This window comes from Lycium barbarum, chromosome 3, assembly GCF_019175385.1.
Source record: "Lycium barbarum isolate Lr01 chromosome 3, ASM1917538v2, whole genome shotgun sequence".
Taxonomy (NCBI): domain Eukaryota; kingdom Viridiplantae; phylum Streptophyta; class Magnoliopsida; order Solanales; family Solanaceae; genus Lycium; species Lycium barbarum.
The window spans coordinates 135039180-135054953 of NC_083339.1; the positions used below are offsets into that span (position 1 = coordinate 135039180).

The 15774-nt window shown below is 34.4% G+C and overlaps 1 protein-coding gene across 1 annotated transcript; it reads right to left on the minus strand.

Moving 5' to 3' along the window:
• Window positions 1-1734: 1734 nt before the first annotated feature.
• Window positions 1735-5959, minus strand: LOC132632747 (calmodulin-binding protein 60 A-like). Its single transcript, XM_060348809.1, has 7 exons — window positions 5895-5959; window positions 5063-5132; window positions 4345-4391; window positions 3795-4252; window positions 3552-3712; window positions 2642-2845; window positions 1735-2328 (listed from the first exon to the last, which is right to left on the minus strand). The coding sequence occupies exons 1-7, from the start codon at window positions 5924-5926 to the stop codon at window positions 1954-1956; spliced, it is 1347 nt and encodes a 448-aa protein (XP_060204792.1). The 5' UTR covers window positions 5927-5959; the 3' UTR covers window positions 1735-1953.
• Window positions 5960-15774: the final 9815 nt, after the last annotated feature.

Consider the following 15774-nt stretch of genomic DNA (forward strand, 5'->3'; position numbering starts at 1 on the left):
AGTCTCAACAACAAGTAATTCGTCCATTCAAGAACAAGCAAAGCCCTTGATTGACGGCCGTATCGTGAGGAGAAGAATCAGAGGATTACATCTTTTTTATTTTTAAGATTTCATAAAGATTGTAACCCCTGCACAAATTCTTGAAATCAAATATTACTCTTTGTCGCTATTTTTCTTGTCTTGATTATTATTTTCAGGAACGAAAGAATAGTCGTTACACTAATAACCAAAATGAATGTAGGATACTTTTATAAGTAAAAACACCTTAGGAAATTTATTGGAATACTTTTTTCCTTTTTTTTTAGTATATATTATTCAAAGTTGCTACATTCTGTCCCCGAGGAATTCAAAGTTCTAAGTGTCATCAAAGTAGACCCTGAATTTAGTGGTGTGCAAAAATCGATTTAACTGATAAACTGAATCGAATAAAAATTTATTGGTTTAGCAATCTATTTGGTTAATGATTTTTTAAGTTTTATGGACTACCAACTCGATTTCAAATTTTAAGTTTTATTAACAGTTACACCAATAACACAATAAGGACATGTGAACTTACTAAAATTATGTTTAATAAGTTTTAGCGATATTTTCTTTGTTAAAGATGTAAGAGGCCAAACCAATTGTGGCCAGTAAACTGAACCAACAACATGTTTGAACCCATGTCCTTATTGGGTTATCGATTTAACCGTTAATAGAACTTAAAAATTAAAATCGAGTTGATAGTCCGGTAAAAATAATTATTAACCAAATAGATTGCTAAACCAATAATGTTTTTTTATCTGTTCAGTTTATAGGTTAAAAATGATTTTTGCATACTCCTAAATTTAGGATCTACTTTGATGACACTTAGGACTTTGAATTTCTCGGGTGTAGAAGCAACTTTGAATTGAATATATACTAAAAGAAAAAGAAAATTCTCATGTAGCAACTTTGAATTGAATATATACTAAAAAAAAAGATGAAGAAGAAGAAAAAAAAGAAGAGAATTCCAATTAATTTCCTAAGGTGTTTTTACTTTTAAAAGTATCCTACATTCATTTTTTATTCTCAGTTTTTACATTAAGAACTTTTATTTGAGTACCAATTATTTTCTTTTAAACTTGTACGGAGTTTAACTGATTTTTTTTTAAAAAAAATTGAAAAGCTTAATGATAAGATGGAAGAATATCTTTAAAAAAATGATCTAAGTATAATAGAATTAGTTTTAAAATTGATGAAAAAACAGAAAATGAGAAAAGAAAAAGAGGAGAAAGAAATGACTGAAGAGTGGAGGAAGAAAAAAAGGAGGAAGAAGAAAGGAAGAGCATAAAGTGGTGGGACCCACATTATAATTGTGATAAAATACTTCTTCACACATCATGTCATAGTTACGCCTCACTCATTGTAAAAAAGTTCCCCATATATCTATTGGCTAATTAACGGATAAGAGAAAATGGTGATAATAATTGATAATGGACTCTACATGTGGGTTTCACATCAGACACATATATCTATTGGTTAATTAACCGGATAAGAAAAACTGGTGATAATAATTAGTAGTGGAGTCTACAAGCTAATATACGAGCATGTCTGTTTCATCAATTGTAGCTGATATCGACATGACCGATTATATATATATATTTCCAAGTTCTTGTGACTATATAAAAGTTCAACACTGGAGGCTAGGTCATTTACAATCAGCAAAATTCTGAAGAACATCAAGACATTAATCCAAAGATATAGAGAAGGCTTGCGTCAGACAATGTTCTTTTGAAATATAAAAAATATGTCATCAGTTATGAAAACTGCTAAGTAAACGTTTTCATATAGATATCATTAAGAAACAAGAAAAAAAAGGCTAATTTTACAGTCACACTTTAAATATGAGACTCTTGAAGTCTCCTTATAATTATCAGATCTATCTATATTGCAATAAGCCACAACAGATTAACCAATGAAACAACGATATAATAATTAATTCCAGATGTCTTCAGGGAGAGGTTGGTAGATGAAGTCGTTGTCATATGGATCAAGAGGATCTGGTACTTGATTAGTAAGAGTAAGAGTTGCTGAGCTATTGATTTGGTTTATAGAGTCATGGTAATTATCTAGTAAGCTTGTGCTCGGCGTAATGGTTGCATTAGGCACTGGTTGCTGCTGTGTATCAGTTGGATAATAAGCCTCGAAAGAGAATCCATTAGAGCCATCAAGAGTAGCCGCTTCCAGTGGACAAACGGCATTTGATGAATTAGAAGGAAAAAACATTTTAAAAGTGTCTTCATCATCTTCCAATACCTTCCAATTCTGGCCATCTTGAAATGCTATTTTTACCAGTTCCATAGCATCAGCCTATCATCACATGAAGTAAAAAAGGACTAAGAGCAAGTTAGTCATTACTCCTCTTGACAAAATATTAATGTAGTAACTTTTTTTTTTTTTTTTACCATTTGTTATTTGGAACCACTATCCGACTAATTCTAATTTTGACCGTGTAAAGCCTACTAAAGGGAAAACGCTCCTTGCTAGGCTTTTTTTTTTCAAACTCAGAATCCAAGACCTCTATTTAAAATTAGAATCATATTCATCCCACCACAATTCTTGATAGTGACAAAATGTTACACCTACTTGTTGAAATGGAAATGAAAAAGGGTAAAATTCGAACCTTTTGAGTTCCAGTGAACTTATCGACTGACACGAACTGACCCTCTTGGTATATTCCGATCAATTCTCCCACATCAGTAAATACAACTCTTCCATTTTCCTGGGAGGGGGCAGAAGGATATACGTATCTTTTCAAGTCAAGTTTACTCTTTGCCTTATTGACTGCTGCATCCAATGTCTTAACGTGCATCCGCCTGCCAAGGATCTTTAGATATGCAAATGTTTCAATATTTCATTTTGCAACATTAAAATAAAAAAAAATAAAAAATAAAAAGAGAGAGAGAGACAGTGCACCGGATTAGACGACAAAGACGTTTGTTTTTATATAATTAACCATCACAGTTGCCTTATTAAAACAAATTAAGATAATAGTAAGGACAAAAATCAAAACAGCTATCAAAAAGTTTCAATTCATATATAATTCTCTAACTTGTTAAAACATATATCAGCTATATCGACAGACAAAAAAAATTAACCTACCGCAGGTCAAATCATGAATTCATATCCGGTCCATTTCGGTCTGAACTATTTCAGTGGTCTCCTGCTCAGTACAAGCTACATCTTGAAAGTTGAACCGCCTTGCCAGTAGACGGAGAAAGTGGAAAGCCTGTGTGGATGGATTTAACTAAAAAATAGTAGACAGGAAGTGGGGAAGATATAGGTAGCTGAGACATAAGTTGTCTTGCTTCCCTTACCAATTTTATTTATTTCTGCAACTACTGGTCCTATTATTTTCACCGTCCACATTAGATATGATGGACCCGAATCGGCAACACAGTATCAGGAAAATTTGGATGAACCTTCATCCGAAATAGAAGTTAATGTCAAATTTTAATTACGCCGTAAATCCTCAACTATGTATATATGTTACGTTGTTGAAGCGAAAGCAATTAAGAGGGAGGGGATCTTACCTTGAGTAGGTTTTCACGATTCAGAAAGTACTGAATTAAAAATTCCCTGACAGTTTTTATGCTTCCCTTCATTAAACGATCATGATAAGGACCGCCTTTGCCAATCGTTTGCAGTTTCCATACTTGATCATCAAGATTTAGGGGCCTCTTGCTCTTGGGCACTGCAAAATTCAAACTATATTCACATATGTAGAATTAGAATTTAAAGGAACAAGTATGATTAATTAGAAAGGAAGGTCTTACTGGAACGACGATCCATCACGAAGAATGGTTCAGTGACTGCTTCCATAATTCTAGTACCAATATCATAGGGATACACGACTCTTGCACCTAGTCTCAACTGACGTTTATTCATTGCTACTTTAGTATGTTTGAATGAAATATGATTTACACAAACTCTGCCATCTTTCAACGTGACATGAGGATCTCCCCGAATCAGTGATTTCTTGCCGGGCCAACTTGTAGCTATTCTTAATCCTTCTTTCTCAAAGGCAATTATTTCCACCTTTGCTGATGCTTCAAGCCCACATTTAATAATATCCTCAGTACGGCAATCAACCAAATCTAGATTTAAGGTGCTACCCAGATCTCCACCTACGGGTCGCCCGGTAAATATTGGACCATTTATGTTGTTTGAAAACTTTAATTTTAAATGCCGTGATTCATACTGAGAAGGATGAAAATTTTGATGCTTTTTCCTCCTGCATAAGATGTACAAGCCTGTTATATACAGAAGCATCGAAAAGATAGAACATAAATTAAACTACAAATTTAAAAGGATGCTTATCATTGCCTTAGGCCAATTGAAATCTCATCAGATTCCGGTTCACCTCCTGCAGCCTGTAGTTGCACGAAGAACTTACTTAGATGACCATCTTAAGAGTACAGTAACAATATTTTTCTCAAGCATCTCGGAATAAACAGAAGATATACACATCAAAGACCAGTAAAATTAGATGACCATCAGCACTAGAAATAGATCGACATGTTTGGAATGAAGTGAACGATAAAGTGAACAGATTCTTGGAAAGAAAGATTCGTTGTTAAAATTATTTTGGCACAGCAACAAGTTGCAGTAGAAGGACAGAACGTAAATCATTACTTTGACTTTGTATACGTGTTATTTGCTCAGAATTCTAGTTCCTCGTGTTAATTGTGTCCTTTTGCTTCCAATGTTCAATTGCTTATTGTTAGAGTGAGGTTAGACATTGATAAATTAATGTTCTCAATGATAATATTTAAAATGTAACGATTCAGAAACTAGACAAAAAATCTTATTAACCAAAACAAATTTTTATCTCAAAATATCAGTACTATTATCTGTTTTTGTGAGATCCAACGGAGACTAAACCAGCTAGATCCGATTGAATAAGTAAATAGGAGTAGTACTGCTAAACAAAAAGAAAAACGTGCATGAAATAAGGCAACATATAAAGGTACATGAACCCTATTTTAACCACAAGTAGTATAAAGCAAACACAGCCATAGAATTTAGTACTACATGTACTCACAACTGGATAAAGGCTAAACCGCCTCATTGGCATCCGTAAACGCGTCACGTGAAGTACAGCCATAAAGGACCTAATGGAAGCCCAAAATGAAATAAAATAAGTACAGGAATGATATTTTGTGAAGAGCTAATTTGTTTTTTTGTCATATGAATGGGTCTGTCCATTCTTTAATCTGGAGGGTTTGATATAGAAGCACAGCCTTCCTTTTGAGTAACTAAACATTCAACCTTTAAGAATCAAGAAATCAAAGTGTAAGATGAATATCACTTAACCACAGTTAAGTATTAAAAAATTTATATGCAAAACATATATGTTACGTCATTAATTTGATATAAACACCTATGGAAAGTTTTACCTCCCCGATCCCTTTATCTCACACTCATCACCTTGTATTCACATTTTATTTCGTTTACGTACAGTTTCATTTTCTTAAACATCCTTTATTTTCTTTACTACAAAGAGAGAGTGTGGGGTACTAGTTAGCATGTGGATTCGTTGTTATGTTATTCTTGCTACTCTTGTGTGGTTCGTTAATTTAACAGTGTCTTCGAGATTTGTGAAAGAGAAGATCTTTGAGAAGAAGGAGAAGTCCAAAAAGAGTTATTGGGCGCCGGTGGGTATGATTTGGTGTAGAAATGGTAAAAGAAAAGAAATAGATGAATGAAATTTTCGGTATCTAATCTATTGAGTTAATCCAAAGAACATATATGCTTCAAAACTAAATCATTGACCCTCTCAGATTTCCGAAAATTCGATAAAAAACAAAAGAGATAGTACTAAGAAACAAAAGGCGAGAGAGATCTAAAGAGAGAGATAGAGAAAGGTCACAGACTTTCTCAGTTTTCGGAGCTTACTAATATCCATTCAAATATTTTCTTTCTAGAAATGCAAGAGAGTTAGAAAAGAGTAGATTGAGATAGTTACTGGCAAAACGAGATTATTTATAGGGGTCAATAGAGCTCCTTACAAAATATCGATGAAACCAGCACGTAGATTCGTACGAGAGACCCAAACTTTACGGCGAAACATCTCTGAAGCCAAAAAGCAATTACTAACCCCTAACTTCGGTCATCTTTTTTTTACAAAAATAAATAAGTATCCCCTACTGATACTATTTGAGATACACAAACAATAGCAGAATATGCTCCCTACATTCCCAAAGTAAATGAATTTTTTGGTCCAAAATAAGTGAATTTTTCAAAGCTCAAGAGGTTATTCAAAGTTACCTTCTTTTTAAAAGTTTTTCCAAATACCAACACTCATTATTTTAATCTTTAAGGAAAGTTTGGAGAAAGACATTACTCCAAATGACTCTTGGATTAATGTTATTACTCCCCTCTGTATCAAATTATTTGTAGCTCTTTTATTTTATACGCCCTTAAGAAATAATTAATTAAGAGAGTATTTGACTAGCTTTATCTTTATTTATATCTAAGTTATAATCTATCTCCATTAAATGCTTACTCTAATTTATGTGTCATCTCCATTAATGACACAATTCTACTAAGGTTAAAATGGAAAAAGTAATAAATTATGCCTTGAATTTCTAAAACGACAAATAATTTGAGACAACTATTTTTAGTAATCATGACAAATAATTTGAGACAGAGGGAGTAATTAGTTTCCCTAAATAGATGTGCCAAACCCCAAAAATTCACTTACTTGGAATGGATGGAGTATAATGACAAATACTAAAAGTAAATTAATATAAAAAAAATAGTCTGAATAGTCAATAAAAAAGAAATCTAGAATCCTTGATAAACGTCTGATTAGCCAACAATCGACGTGTATTTAAACTAAATCGCCTCCGAAAAAGACAGAATAGAATTCAAAATATAAAGAATTAAGAAGAATCTCAATTCTTGAAAACAAGAGTGAGTCAAAAGCGAACCAAGAGTTCCAATTTTCTCTCAAAAAGTTTTCTAATCTCTCAATGTGCAAAATTAATGAAGATCGAGCTTAGAGTCTTTTTTATAGTCCTCTTATAAAAGTTCAATTCTGCACAATTCCGCACAAAACAGGTAAAGTTTCTGCCAAGAGCGCAAAATTATGTGCTTCCGGAGAAGTTATATTTAGCCTTTGTTCAACATTTTCCATAGTTAATTCTTGATGTTCATGCAATTTTCTAGAGGGTATTTCCTGAACGTTCTTAAACTTGGGGCGCTATTTTTACTCAAAAGTTTGCCATTTGGGCAAGTTAATTGAGCAACAGTTTCTTTGCAGTAATTATCCTCGAATAATTCTTTCGCCGATTAGCAGGCTAATCGCTTAAAAAGTCATGAACAAATACATTTTGTGTCAATGACAGATGGAATTTTTACATGGATAAGCTACTTATAAGACTTAACTATATGCAATTGGGCCGTGCCTACTATTTATTGTTTTTTGCTTATTAATGTAATCATTGTTACACTATTTGTTTTAATTTTATTAATCTATTTAAAAATAATAATATATTTTTATATTTGATAAAAATTAAATTTAAACAATTTTAAAAAATCACTAAATTCTAAAAGTAAAAAATACCCTTAAAAATAAATTAATTGCCAAGAAGTTGTCACGCCCCAAAACCCACCCTAGACGTGACCGGCATCCGACGTCATGAACAACATCGGAAGAACCTAAATGATACAATAATAACACTTGAACCCGCCAGGTTCAACATTCGCCTTCAACAGTTTATAAAATAATTGTAACATCAAGTTCCTTTTTAATAATCTTTCCTTATTACATTAATAAAGTTATAAGTAACTGCATATATCAGGATCACAATTATGAAATAAGATCAGCGAAAGTCTAATATAAGTAAATAGTCATAAACGTGACAAACACCCATTAAGTCGTACGAGACTTTGACAATCTACCCACAATTCTGACAACTATCTATGGAGCTTCTAAGAGACAAAACAATCATCTAACTTCGGGACGCAGCCCGAAAATCTAGAATAATAAATGAAACAGGAAGTGTCCCACGAACAAGGATGTGGGCTCACCAAATCAACAGCAGCAGCAAGTTCTCCTAAGCGTCGAGAGTATCACGAACCTGCACTTCTTCGTTATCTAACATACCATCAAAAGCAACAATGGTATGCCTGAGTACTTTCGTACTCAGTGAGTGCCTCAGGGACAACATGTATTATAAAAATAAAATATAATAATACATAAAGAAATCAGTTCTGAAAAGATAGTATGAAAGCAGTCATTCCACTTTATGATTCTTAATATCATTTGTTAAACAGTTTACAAAGCCATTAATCAATATAAAAACAGGTATTCAGCATGTGTATCTTAATAAGAATTATCAAAACCGATTACAAAGCCTTTTGTCAATTTATAACTTTCAATTATGCCTTTCAAATTGATCATGATTGTTAACAACAGTTCCATGAGAGAATAAGAATATCACACATGCCAATACAGGCCCAAGAATCAAGAATATAGCGCATAGCGCACCACACCGGAACATATAATTCTCGGTGGCTATCTTTTCTCCCGAATAGCTAGGCATAAATCACACCGGACTATGTAGTAGGCGGTGGATATCCTTCCTCTCGAATAGCTAGGCATAAATCACACCCGGGGTAGCAAACCCGGTAGTGGCCACTCTTCCTCCTGAATGGCTAGGCATAAATCACACCCGTGGTAGCAAACCCGATAGTGGCTACTCTTCCTCCGGAATGGCTAGGCAATTACCACACTAGGATCCATAGTGACTACTGTCATACCCCATTTTAACCGGGTTAAAGTAGAGTACAACATATTGGTGATTCCTATTTTTGTTTATTTGTTTTAAGGAGTCGCCACCTAATTATTTACGGTGAATTAGGACACCTAAAGTTTATTAAAATAGTTATCTAAAGTTGATATTATTGTAAAGTCTACGAAACCAAAAGATTCTAGGTAAGGGTTCAATTAGTCTAAAGGGAAGGTATTAGGCATCCTTTAAGACCCATTAACAATGGTTAACCGACCGGACTTATGTTAATTAATTAAGACTAAAAGGTAGATGTAATTTTTAAATATTTAAGAAAATATTGCTAAAGTTATTTAAAGTAAAACTTGTAGAAAATAATAGTTGCATAAAAGAATTTAGTTAAAAATAAACTAAAAGAAACGGGACCTGTAATGTTTATATGTATTTGGAGAAAATGACTAGAATTTAAAAGAGTTATTTAATAAAAGTTTTAAAGGTTGTTTTAGATAAATATGTATTTTAAGTGTTGGAAAGAAACTAAAGTGAAAAAGTTATCCGTAGAAACTAGTTTGCCTTTTGTTTCTCAAAATAAGCTAACATTAGTGTAAAATTTTGTGATGTTTTGAAAATCCTAAGATGGTAAGAATGAAAAATGATTCCTCTAAACCAAGAATGTGTAGACATGCTATTTGAAAATCAATTACTCCAAACAAATGTTATAGATACTATAAATAGTTTAGAATATAAATAGAAGAGAATGTAATTTGTGGAATTAACTACCCATTACTAAACTAACCCACTAATTTTACTAGGATTCATCTAAGTTAGGAAAACAAACAAAGTAACGGGTTAGTCAAATAATACAAGTTAAATGCACAAAACAAAATAGAGACTGAAATGAAATTAAATGGGCTCTGCCCATTTTCCTGGACTGCTGCGGATCTGGCCACTATTGGGCTTCGGCCCAGTAACAATTTTTATATATTGCTACTGTTGTCTTGCCTATTGGGCTTTGGCCCAGAATTTATGTTTTTATCCGTGCTGCGGGCTGGACTGCTACTATATGAGGCCGACTCGAGAGGAATTGTGTTGGGATTTTGGCCCAACATCAAAATGCGGGGAAGATGACAAGTTGCTTGAACTCGTATACGAGATGTCATGCATAAAAAAAAAAGGATTAGGAAATGAGCAGTGAATAATGTTAAACATACTAAAGATGAATTCAAAAACAATTTCACAGATTGTATATTCTGTGTATATTTTAAATATACCTCACGTATACACAATTCTTCCACCACACACTTACTGCGTATAAATGAAGCAACAACCAAACACAACTGCATCAAACCGTATAGAATCTATTATGCATTAGACGTGTGCAAAGTTCAGACAAATGTAATGACTAATATATGCACAGTATTCAGAGTATACCTAGCATACCTGAAAGGTATACACTGATACGCGGCTCCTGTATACACTTGGTGTATACTAAGGCTCATATACTATGTATACTTCGAGGTATATCATACCACAAACAGAAAATCAGAGAGGGAATATGCGAAGGTAAGTCGACATGAGCATTTGGAGGATAAAGGTAACCAAACAGATAGCAAGCATCAAGGATTAGGTTCTGATGATGAAATGAGTGGCCATTTATCAGGAATACAGGTGATATTTCAAACCATTTTTTCAATCAGTGTTTCGAAACAAAATATGCATGTAATGACAATTAAGTTCAAGAAGGGATTATTGCAGACTTTGAGCATTCAAAGATTTAGACATGAGTAGGTGCACAGAATTAATTGGACAGAACTGAAACCAAAACAAGGAGGTTTAACATAAAGTATTTTTTTTATCTTATTTAACTGAAGCTAATCGAAGCAAGAAAGAAGATTATCATAGATATAAGACAATTAGACGCAGGCAGTCTTAAGTCATTGATGAAACAAGATTATTATGATATAGGTGTAACTATGATAAAATCGAATACAGAGGGGGGAAACCAAGCATAGCCAAGCATGAAGTGTGCACAACTATTCCAGGATTTGCCATTCAAAACCACAGTATCCACACCGCCTGTATCTAATTGTAACCCATTTTAGTTGTGATACAACCAAAGGAATGAGCAGGGGAGTAGAAGCAAACCAAAATACATGTCAAAAGGAGTGTTTCAGATGGACAGGGTTGCTGATGAGGTTACCAGAGAGATAGCATACACTAAAATAGTCCAAATAATCATACCATGAGCATAAGACATAGATATCTTATTAACAGGAAATAGAAGTTTAGTGGATGAAGACATGATATGGATAATGACATACAATGTGATACACATAGAACGTAGGTAGAGTAAGATGTTTTAAAACAGTGCAAGGGTTGAATCAAAGCTAACTTCTAACAAACCAACATCCAAGTATGAAACAATTCAAAGGATTTCAGGACTAATTTGTTAAGCATAGATAAACAGAGATGAAGAGGGGAATTATAGAATATCACACTATGCAGGAATCATTTGCAAATCTCATTTTAACATGATGACTCACAGCTCTCTTTCAATCTTAGTTCTCAAACATATAGGATTAGTTTGGTTACACAAATCATATTTTAGGCCATCATGACCATATATTGACTCTACAGAATCTTTTGCAAACAAATTTGGACCTTTCAACCAATAAACCAAAAACCTGGACAGGACTAAATTCAAAATATGCATACTTAATTAGGGTGATAACATTATCAACATACCAAACAGCTCCTTTAATCAGATTGGCATTCGTGAAAGCATTGTTAACCGAATATGATTTTATCGTACTCTTCAAAGTAGAACACACACGTAAACTAGTAATATGATCTTAAGACTATCATTATTAATTAATACTTGATGCACTTAATCATACATATAAGCAGGTTGGGTACCTAATCTAAACCAACTTATCAACAAACAACATGATTAATACACTAAACAAGCATAGAGCTACACTGAACAAAATTTAAACTAAGCTTAACTAACCATAGAGAATAATTCATATGAACATCAGATAGAGATCTTAAGCCATATTTTCCGAATGAAACACTGAATATACTAAATGAGCATCAACCATTATAAAAAAAGAAGATAAATATAACTTCCTATTTTACGACATCGGATATACAAATTTTATCGCAGCACCAACTTGAAAGCAAAATCACTTTAAATATGTAAACAGAGAATCCAAACACACATCGGAAATCAAAGCGAACTAAAAGTAGAAGGAAGGGATTGCACTGACCATTTTCAAGTGCAGTGAACGGGGCGTCGAGGTCTCGAATCTATGCTCAAACACGAACGACACTCGAATTATTTTTGAGTTCTAAACTCAACAAATCCGCGGAAGAAAGTTTTAAAGCCAAAGAAAATCAAATTGAATTTGTTGGAAACCCCTTTGTCGCGGCTAAAGTTCACCAGAAAAGGAAAAAATCAAGTGTAGAAGATAGTTGGGTCTCCCAAAACACTGAATATTCTCCTTTCTAAAACAAAATTCCCTCTCTCAAACGATTCAACTTCGGATCCCATTTATAGGGTTTTGTTTGTATTAAAGTAAAGAGAGGAGCGTGGGAGAGAGACGAAGCGGGGAACAGGAGTGGGGGACAGCGAGAGGTGGAGGTAGCAGAGAACGTGGGAGAGAGACGAAGAAGGAGAGAGGAAGAGAAAGGGGAGCGTAGAAAGAGAGAGAAGAGAGAGACGAAGGAGGCGGACCCAGAAGAAAATGAAACCCTAGGGTTTCATTTTTGTTAAAAGGGGAGTTGGGCCGGGTCGATAATTCGTTTGGGCTGAATTATTGGGAATAATATGGGCTGATTACTTGGGCTGGTATTGTGGATAATGGACTGGTTGAATTAATTAGGATATGGGCTAATAATTTAGCTGAAAATATTGATCCTCTATTTAATTATTTTTGGACTTCTAATTTAATAGCTAGTACAACATATACTATGTGAAGATAATTAATAATTAATATGTAAATAAGGATTTAACAAAGTGTTGTCTTGTAATTACTTTAACGAGTCCACCCGAAAATGAAACGATGACGAACCATTAAAAATTTGTGATAAAGTAATGCTCGTACTGTTGAAAATAAAAGTAGCGAAAATAAAGTACTTAGCTCGTCAATAAATTTAGAGGCCCGAGTAAATAAAATTAAATAAAGGAGGGATAAAATTGGGTGTCAACAAATGCCCCTCTTCGACCGGAGATGATGTAAGAGTCTTCGGGCGAAGAAGTTGACGTAGTAGCCAATTTTGTTCCGACCAACAAATACGAACTTGAGAAAATATGGGATAGGGGAATTGGTGGAAAATATTATGAGGGCAGAAGGAATTATGGTCGAACCTGTCGAGAGAATCTTATTTATGGATTTATAACTTTGCAAGGGTTGTGGACAGGTGATGAGAATGGAACATACACCTATAGCCTCCTAATTATAAATGTGGTGCGCAACATACCTATAAGTAGGATTCTACTAGACACGTGTAAATTCTCCAAAAAATGCCCCAGTGTTGAGTTATGGAGACACTGGGATATAGAAAAGGACACGAGATTTATGAAAAGAGTTGATTGAGTAGAGTCTTGGCGGTGTATATGAAAGAAGATTTTTGGATAACCTACGTATCACATGTTTGTGGATGTAGGCGGAGTCGAGTTCGAGAGTAGATCCGTGACCTTTGCTTATGAGTTTGATATTCCTCTTCAGCGTATTTTCCCCAGTTCACTGCGTAAGATAAAGTTCCACGTTGTGTTGCGTCTCTGCAGGTTGTACTTTCTGCCAAAACTGAAATTCATGTCAAAATTAGTAATAAAGTTGAAAGTGTAAAATTATAAAGAGTGTAAAATAATAGTAAATATGAGTGTGAGAGTGAGGAAGAAGCCGTGTGGCTTATAATGAGGTCGTGTGTCCAAATGTTGTCTCTGATTGTCTTCAGGGACTTGAATGAATGCGTGATGTTTGTGCTGAAGATGTAATTGCAGTTGAAGATGATAATAATAAGGCCTCCGGCTGTCTTCCGGGACTTCATGATAGATGATGTCTGCGGAATTTAAGGTAAAGTCGTTAAAGTAGGTAATGTAGATGATAAAGTAAAATAATAAAGTAAAGAGTAAAGTAAGTGTATAGCCGTTTGACTTATGCAGATGAGGCCGTGTAGCCGTGTAATGTCTCCGGTTGTTTTCGGGACTTGATGATATGATATCCCCAGTTGTTTTTGGAGATTTGATGAAGACTCCCGTAACGTCCGGGGTAAAGTCGTAAAGTGGATGATGTCTCCGGTTGTCTTCGGAGGTTCAATGATAATTCCTGTAAGGTTTAGGGTAAAGTCGTTAAAGTGAATGATAAAGTAGAGAGTAAAGTCATAGTGCAGCCGTCTGGCTTATGCATATGAGGCTGTATAGTCGAATGATGCCCCCGGTTGTCTTCGGAGACTTGATGAAGATTCCCGTAAAGTCCGAGATAAAAATATGAATTCTTATTTTAGGGTGGAATGACCCAATATGTCCTATTTTGGGGTGGACGAACCCGATGTATCCTATTTTCGGGTGGACAAACCCATGTATGTCTCCGATTGTTTTGGAGGACATGATGCATATGCTATGTGAGGCATTTAAAGAAATGATATCCTATTAAAGGCGGACGAGCCTAAAATGTCCTATTCAAGGCGGACGAGCCTAAAGTGTCCTATTAAAGGCGGACGAGCCTAAAGTGTCCTATTAAAGGCGGACGAGCCTAAAGTGTCCTATTAAAGGCGGACGAGCCTAAATGTCCTATTAAAGGCGGACCAGCCTAAATGCTGTGCATTTGCGAACAATGATGTTGTCCCTTTGCAGGGCATTTGAAAATAATAATGCAATGCCGGTGCGGTGCCTTTGCAGTGCGGGCATTTGAAAGCAGCAGTGCATATGCAGTGCGGGCATTTGAAGAAATGATGTCCTATTAAAGGCGAACGAGCCTAAAGTGTCCTATTAAAGGCGGACGAGCCTAAAGTGTCTTATTAAAGGCGGACGAGCCTAAAGTGTCCTATTAAAGGCGGACGAGCCTAAAGTGTCCTATTAAAGGCGGACGAGCCTAAAATGTCCTATTAAAGGAGGACGAGCCTAAAGTGTAAAGTTATCCTCGGAGTGTGATATTGATTTCTACAAAATTTAAAGTAAAGTCATTAAAGTACTTAAAATAAATAATAAAACGGAGAGTAAAGTAAGAGTCAGTTCGCTCGGCTAATGATATTGATAGTATCGTAACAGGCCAAATTAAGGACACGTAATCCTGATTTAATTCGCCTTCAATCTCGTCAACCTACAAAAACAGGTATATAAAGTCATAAAATTATTGTGATAAAAATAAAATAAATTAAAAGATAAAGTTAGAAGTAAAGCTGTATGGCTTTTGAGGCGAGGCCATAATGAGCCAAATGATGCTTTTTGGCCCTGATTGATAGACTTGACTGTTGATCTCGCGATTTTAGGTTCTTGCACTCAAAGAAAAATTCTTAGTTTGGGAGGGGGAAGTCGATTCGTGTTTGACTCGAAGCTTGACGTTGTTGGTGTTGACACCCAATTTTGTCCCTCCTTTATTTCATTTTTTTTATTCACTCGGGCGTTCTAAATTCATTGACGAGCTAAACACTTTATTTTTTACAATATTTTATTGCTACTACTATTAATATCGCTACTTTTATTTTTAACATTACAATTATTACTTTACTACAAATTTTAGATGATTCGTCATCATTTCTTTTTTTTTTTGGATTTTGGATTCGTTAAATTAATTACAAGACAACACTTTGCAAAATATTTACTTTTTACAAATTAATTATTTATTGTCTTTACATAATATATATTACATACCAGTTATTAAATTAGAAGCCCAAAAAAATAATTAAATAGCGGAGGAAGGAACAACAATTTATAGCCAAATTCATGGCCCAAAATACCAATACAATATTATTTTCCTACCCAAATAAACAACCCACATTTTCAGCCCAATTAAAA

Excerpts from the sequence above, each read along its gene's own strand:
- LOC132632747 (XM_060348809.1), bottom strand. The coding sequence starts at position 5,926 with ATGGATATTAGTAAGCTCCGAAAACTGAGAAA. Across the intron at positions 4,253-4,344 it reads GAGATTTCAATTGGCCTAAG|GAGGAAAAAGCATCAAAATT; the intron begins GCAATGATAAGC and ends CATCTTATGCAG. Across the intron at positions 3,713-3,794 it reads CGTGATGGATCGTCGTTCCA|TGCCCAAGAGCAAGAGGCCC; the intron begins GTAAGACCTTCC and ends TGAATTTTGCAG.